General features: G+C 49.7%; 1 protein-coding gene and 1 non-coding gene across 2 annotated transcripts; one reads left to right on the forward strand and one right to left on the reverse strand.

The window, feature by feature from the left end:
* Window positions 1-673: 673 nt before the first annotated feature.
* Window positions 674-2367, reverse strand: C13H10orf120 (chromosome 13 C10orf120 homolog). The gene is made up of 3 exons (XM_058698012.1): window positions 2106-2367; window positions 1841-1916; window positions 674-1451 (listed from the first exon to the last, which is right to left on the reverse strand). The coding sequence occupies exons 1-3, from the start codon at window positions 2288-2290 to the stop codon at window positions 708-710; spliced, it is 1005 nt and encodes a 334-aa protein (XP_058553995.1). The 5' UTR covers window positions 2291-2367; the 3' UTR covers window positions 674-707.
* A 2593-nt stretch (window positions 2368-4960) lies between these two features.
* LOC131494204 (U5 spliceosomal RNA) lies at window positions 4961-5074 on the forward strand. The gene has a single exon (XR_009253251.1). It is a non-coding gene; the product is annotated as a U5 spliceosomal RNA (small nuclear RNA).
* Window positions 5075-6861: the final 1787 nt, after the last annotated feature.

Consider the following 6861-nt stretch of genomic DNA (forward strand, 5'->3'; position numbering starts at 1 on the left):
GTGGTGGAGTGATTGCAGTCATGGTCCCGGCCATACCTGCTTCCCTGTGCTCGTGCCCTTTGCAGTATGACCCTCCTCCTCTTCCTATCCAGAGATGAAGTCCACTTGCCCACCCTCGTATCTGGCTGTGGCCAACAGAATGTGACAAAGGGACGGTGTGCCAGTTCTGAGTCTTGGCTTTCAGGGGCTTTGCAAACATCCACTTACTCTCCTGGATCCTGCAGTGGCCCTGTGAACGGGCCTGGGCCAGCCTGCTGCGGCAAGGAAGTATGTGGCCCAGTCACTCCCAGCTGATAGCTGTCAACCCTCAGGAGAGTCATCTAACTGACCCGTGGTTGACTGTGGACACATGAGGAACCCAACTGAGCCCAGCCTAAATTGCTGACCCACAGGATTTCAAGCTACATTAACGATTGCTGTTTTAAGCCACTGGATTTGAGGGTGATTTGTTTCACAGGAGTGGGCAACTGACATAGGACCCCTGGAAATAAGGCAAAGCGGAGGGGCCTGCATGCTGGAAAGGCCTGGGCTGTGGGATGATGGTGCCAGCTGAGGGCCAAGAGCGAAGAGATGCCTGAAACCAGGAAGCCTCTGCTGTTAGGTGTTACCCTGAGAAACCTGGAGACCCCAGGACCCTGGGGGCAGAGCTGCAGGAGTGAAAAGGACCAGGGTCTTTGGTTACTATGGCAATAAGTAAGACTTTAATACTAAAGAGCTTTGTGCGCGTACCCTTTCCAGATGCTGTCTTCCCCCAGGAGGCTGGCCTTTGTCATATCAGCGGGGTAGACCCCCCGGGAAATAAAATCCTGACTCATCAGCATTAGGTCACCAGGGAACTCAGCTAAGCGGAAAAGATTTCGGTTGGTTAGGCCAGTGATGGACCGTTCCGCTTTCTTGGTGGGGAAGAACGGTTTCTGATCATTTGGATGGCGTGTGAGACATTGTCTCGGTTCTTCTGACTTGAAGATGACGTTCATTTTTATTTCTTGTCTGCTTGTGGCTTCGTTCTCTGCCTCGCCTCTCTCCTCTTGCTTGGCAGAGTCGTAGAAAGCCACAACCTCGCTGTCCTCGTCTTCCCTGGTCTTGTCTTTTGCCGTTGGGCCCAGGCCCCCTCCAGACAGAAATGAAGAGCCCCTGAGCCTCTCGATGTAGGGCAACAGCTGCTTATTCCGTAGGGCTCGAGCAAGCTGCATCCGTTCTACGTGCCTGACGACAGTGAGCTTCTCGCGCTGGGGCATTCTGAACTCCTCTGGGGGCACGATCACCTTGGCCGTCCATAGTTTTTCCAGGGGCCTGCAGGCGGCACAGGGACGGGGATGCTGTGTTCCGAACTCCAGCGCCCGCTTGTAGTCCGGAGACAGTGACTGGAGCTCCTTGAGCATTTCCCACTCCTCCGCTTGCTTGTGGGTCAGAAATCTCCTTGCCGCCGCGGTGTGGACACCACCCAGCCGCTGACAACGTGAAGGGGACTGTCAAAAATCTCAACGGGGCAGCAGCAGGGGGTGCCCCCAGAAAGAATCTCCTGGTGGCCCCTGTCCCCACCTGCCGCTGAGTGTCTGGGTCCCTCTGCGGTGGGAGCTTTGGGGTCGGACAGGCCGGAGTTCAAATCCTGACTCTCCTTACCTACAAGCCAGCAGCCCTCACAGTGCTATTCCTAATCAGAACTTTGAAACAAGATAGTATTTGCAGTGCAAGTGTGGGAAGCCTCGAGCGGACTCGAGGCTGCTGGGAACCTTGTATGTCCGTTGCTGGTGGGTTTTGAACCTCTGGCTCCACCCCTCCCAGCCTGGCTGCCTGGCTCCAGCGGGGCCTCCCTGCGAATCAGCTTCAGGACACTTACTAGGATCTCTTTTTCCAAGGGGGAGTATTTTCCGAGGGCGATGCGTGGATCTGATTTGTAGGATTTGGTCCATATCCTGAAAGGCAAAGAGTCAGGTGTAGGAGAACCCCCTTCCTGGGGTTCGCTACTTTTAGTTTTGGGGTGGGAAGCGTCACAAAGGGCGGCCCTGCCTTAGACAGGTCACGGTGACCGGGGTGGGGTCCTCCCCTTGGCTCGTTCTGGGAGGGGTGGGAAGGACAGGACCCGAAGCCCAGGCTCCGCTCACCCCAACGGCGAAGTAGGACTCAGACCCCGCTGACAGCACAGGGGGGCTTTATCCCAAAAGGAATCGCTTGTGTTATACATTCTGACTGGCGCTCCACTCATCCTCCACCTGCCCTCTGCAGCCTTCCTTTCTTGGGGCCTCTGTTTCCCAGTCTTCTGGAAGCCATTCTCCCATTCCCTGATCATACTCTGGCAATACACGAGGATGGGAGGTGTCAATGCCTGGAGTTTCTTTCTAGGACAGTTTAGCGGGAACCCAAGAGATAGTTACGAACTCTTCCTGCATCATAACTGGCCTACTTGGGGCCTATTGTGAGGTCTGAGTTTAGGTATCAGGTGATGCCCTGGGGTGAAATGGACACACACGACCATGTGCCTGGAGGGGTGGAATCCAGGGGACCAGAGTGGGCAGAGCACGTGGCGGGGGGACATTCTAACCACGTCGCTGCTGCTTACAAGCCCACAAAGACTGCTCAGTGCCTTCAGGGTGAAGACTCAGCCTCTCTCAGGTCCTTGCTTGCCTCTGCAATCTTAATTCCTCAAGCTCCATCAAAGCGCTCGATCCGTGGCTCTTGGAATGAGCTTCTCAGCTACTGTTCATGCCCCCCCGCCCCCGCCGCCCCTCTCCCCCATATCTCAGACAGCTCTCTCCTCCCTTGGCAACTTGCTTTCAGGGCCTGGCTCACCTGTGCCTCCCCTGAAGATTTCCTTGCGGGATAAATCACTCCTTTGTCCGCGTTCTCACAGTCCCAGTGCCATGCTCCAGCACGTTATCACAAATTGACTTGGTTGTCCACTAAGCCTGTCTCTCCCTCTGCTCAAAAGGAAGTCCCAGAGGCATCTTATTCGTGTGTTGCTGTTGTTTAGCACGGGGCCTCATGTAGAGCAGACGCTCGGCTTGCCGACTCAGTAAGAAATCCTCTTGGGTCAAAAGCGTTCCTGGTGAGAATGCACATTAGCACAACCCCTACTAAAGGTAATTTGCCACATAAACGTTCCGAATGCGTTTACCCTTTGACCCAGCAGTATGTGTATATAATAAAATATGCTCAAGGTTAGTCAACACAGCCTGCTTGGGACAACAAACCTAATGACAAACTCAGGGGTACCTGCGTGGCTCAGTCGGTTAAGCGTCCGACTTTGGCTCAGATCATGACCTTGCGGTCCATGAGTTCGAGCTCCGAGTCGGGGCTCTGTGTTGACAGCTCAGAGCCGGAAGCTTGCTTCAGATTCTGTGCTCTGTCCCTCCCCTGCTCATGCTCTGTCTCTCTCTCTCTCTCTCTCAAAAATAAATATTTTTAAAAATTAAAAAAAAACGTAATGACAAACTCAAATGTCCATTAATAAGGATCGGTTAGAGTTATGGCCAACCATACACTGGAATACTACGCAAGAGTAATAAAGATCAAGGAAGGAAGGTCTGTATTTATATGGAAATGTCTCCAAGAAATATGGTTAAATGCAAAAAGCAACGTGCGAAAGTATGTAAGTTGTAGACTGCCTTTTAAGTTGGAAAGGAAAAAAAAAATAAGCATGTGCATTCAAATTTGCATGAAGAAAATCTAGATTAATACACACAAAAAATTAATAAAAGTGGTTACCTGAGGTGGGTATCCGGCAGATGAGGAAGTAGTGAAATGAGCCTTTTCATTGTGCACATTATTCTGTCTTGAATTCAGAACCACGTGAGTGCATTACCCATTGAAAAAATGGAAAACAGAAGCTCACGGAAGAGTATCGTTGGTCCCTGACAAGCATCAGTCCTAAAACTTGCCTTCGCCTCCGCCAGGAAATTCGGAGTGGGGAGGTTTAGAACGTGGGCTGGTGCTCATACCCATGGGCGCCATCTAAGATACAGTGATGCTCCTCCTGTTCGCACAGGCAAGTTCAGTTACCTGGAGCTGCTCCAGACCCAGGAACCAGCAACGAGCGCCTCTTGGCAGTAATGCAAACACCTCCTGCAGCGCATTCAGTGGCTCAACCATTTGCTCCACACTAGCCGCGGATGAACAGTGGCTTTGCACAAGCCACACGACAACCTGACACCTTATACGCACTCAACAAATATTTGCGAAACCACCAATGCGTGATGCATGCTGGAATATTACGTAGCTGTCAAAAAGCAAGTCTTTGACAGAACTTCCAATAACGTACTTCTGATGCAATGTGAGCTTTAAAAAAAAGCATAGGGGCGCCTGGGTGGCTCAGTCGGTTGAGCGGCCGACTTCGGCTCAGGTCGTGATCTCACGGTCTGTGAGTTTGAGTCCCGCATTGGGCTCTGTGCTGACGGCTCAGAGCCTGGAGCCTGCTTCCGATTCTGTGTCTCCCTCTCTCTCTGCCCCTTCCCTGCTTATGGTCTGTCTCTGTCTCAAAATAAATAAAAACATTAAGAAAAAAAATTAAAAAAAAAAAGCATAATACAAAATTTACATAGAATAGGATATGGCTACTGTAAATGCACAAATAAACAAGAGGGGAAAGGACTAGCAGGAAATACGCAGAGACATCAGCAGGGGTTACTCTGGGCTGTGGGCTGATGGGGGATACGCTAGGTCTGCCCATGTACCAGCAGCCTGGTCGGACAGGAAAGGGTACCATGGCCAGGATCCAGCTTCTCCAGACATCAGGACCCTGCCACTCTGCCTGGGAGGGTGTCACCATGGCAACAGGTCTTGACACTGGGACACTGATTCTTCCTGCACTCAGTTCCACTAACTGGCTTTTAGCCCACTTCCTTCTCCCCACCCCCTCTCTCATTGCCATTCCCAAGCTTTGCTTTGCTTTTCTTTTCTTTTCTTTTCTTTTCTTTTCTTTTCTTTTCTTTTCTTTTCTTTTCTCTTTTGAAGATATTTCTCCATACTCTGGTTTCTCTTCAGATCGCATAAATCTTTCGCCTTTTACTAAAGATTTCCGTGAAGATATTTCTCCATGATCAGTTTTACATTAGGTTGCATTCCTGTTACCTTGATACCTGCTTTTGTGCTTGCTTTTTTGGTTTTATTAATTGTTTTTTAACATTTATTCATTTTTGAGAGGCAGAGTATGAGCAGGGGAAGGGCAGAGAGAGAAGGAGACACAGAATCGGAAGCAGGCTCCAGGCTCCAAGCTGTCGGCACAGAGCCCGACGTGGGGCCCGAACTCACTAATTGCGAGATCGTGACCTGAGCTGAAGTCAGACACTCAACCAACTGAGCCACCCAGGCACCCCTGCGCTTGTTTTTATTCAGTCATCAACCTCATATGCTGGCTTGTTTTCCATGTTTCCTTTTCCATTGCCTGTCATTTTAATTCTCTATCTTTTACTCTCATGTTTATTTTATGTCTTTGCCCCATAGCCTGTGCCTTTTACATACATCTCATCTATTTTTACCTACTGTATTAGTCAGGGTTGTACAGAGAGAGAGAGATTTTAAGGAATTGGCTTACGGGATTAGGGAGGCCGGAAAGTCCAAAATCTGCAGAGTGGGCTGACAGGCTGGAGACTCAGGGAAGAGCACTTAATGCAGCTCAGACATGCTGGCAGGATTTCCTCTTGCTTGGGTAGGTCAGTCTTTCTTCTAGTCATAGCTTCAACTGATTAGATGAGGCCCACCCATGTCATAAAGGGCAGTTTGCTTTACCCAAAATCCACTGATTTAAATGTTAATCTCATCCAGAAAACATCCTCACAGAAACATCCAGAATAATGGATCAGACCAAAATACAGCTGGGCCCAGCCAAGTTGACGCATAAAATTAACCATCAAACCTACTTACATTTACCAGGTTTTTAAAGATGAGATTTGGGGGGCGCCTGGGTGGCTCAGTCCGTTAAGCGTCCGACTTCAGCTCAGGTCACGATCTCGCGGTCTGTGAGTTCGAGCCCCGCGTCGGGCTCTGGGCTGATGGCTCAGAGCCTGGAGCCTGCTTCCGATTCTGTGTCTCCCTCTCTCTCTGCCCCTCCCCCGTTCATGCTCTGTCTCTCTCTGTCTTAAAAATAAATAAACGTTAAAAAAAAAAAAAAAAGATGAGATTTGGGCGCCTGGGTGGCTCAGTCGGTTAAGCGCCCAAATTCGGCTCAGGTCATGATCTCGCAGTTTGTGAGTTCGAGCCCCGTGTCGGGCTCTGTGCTGACAGCCTGCTTCAGATTCTGTGTCTCCTTCTCTCTCTCTCTGCCCCTCCCCCACTGTGTTCTGTCTCTCAAAAATAAATAAGCACTAATAACAGATGAGTTTGAGTGGTTTTTAGAGCGTTTTAATAGCAGGTTTTCCATTATTATACATAATTATACCCATTTTTGAACTGTGTGGTAAAAGACTCATACAGTATATATTCCCTTGTGTCTTCTCTTTTCCCTCAGCATTATGTTTTTCAGACTCTTTTACTGATATGTTTGACGTTAGCTCATTTTCGTTGTTTAGCGTGATTTTGTTACGATTTATCAAGCCGCCTTCTGCTTCTGATTTGGGGAGCAATCTCATACATGCCTCTTTGGGTTATGAGCATGCTTTTCTGTTGGGTGCAAATCTAGGGGTGCAAGGTGCTGGGTCCTGGGGTATGTGTAGCTTCCATTTCCTGGAAAATTCTCAGCTCCATTCCAAAGTTTCCACCATCATAGACTCCCAACAATAATCCCCCCTTGTCAACACCGGTGGGTATGCTGTGGTATCTCACAGTGGCTTTAATTTGCATTTTTCCAGGTGCAAATGATGCCGAACACCTTTTCTATTGGCCATCGAGCTTACCCTTTGTGACATGTCTGTTCAAGTCTTTTGGCCA

The sequence above is a fragment of the Neofelis nebulosa genome, chromosome 13 (assembly GCF_028018385.1).
Source record: "Neofelis nebulosa isolate mNeoNeb1 chromosome 13, mNeoNeb1.pri, whole genome shotgun sequence".
NCBI classification, from domain to species: domain Eukaryota; kingdom Metazoa; phylum Chordata; class Mammalia; order Carnivora; family Felidae; genus Neofelis; species Neofelis nebulosa.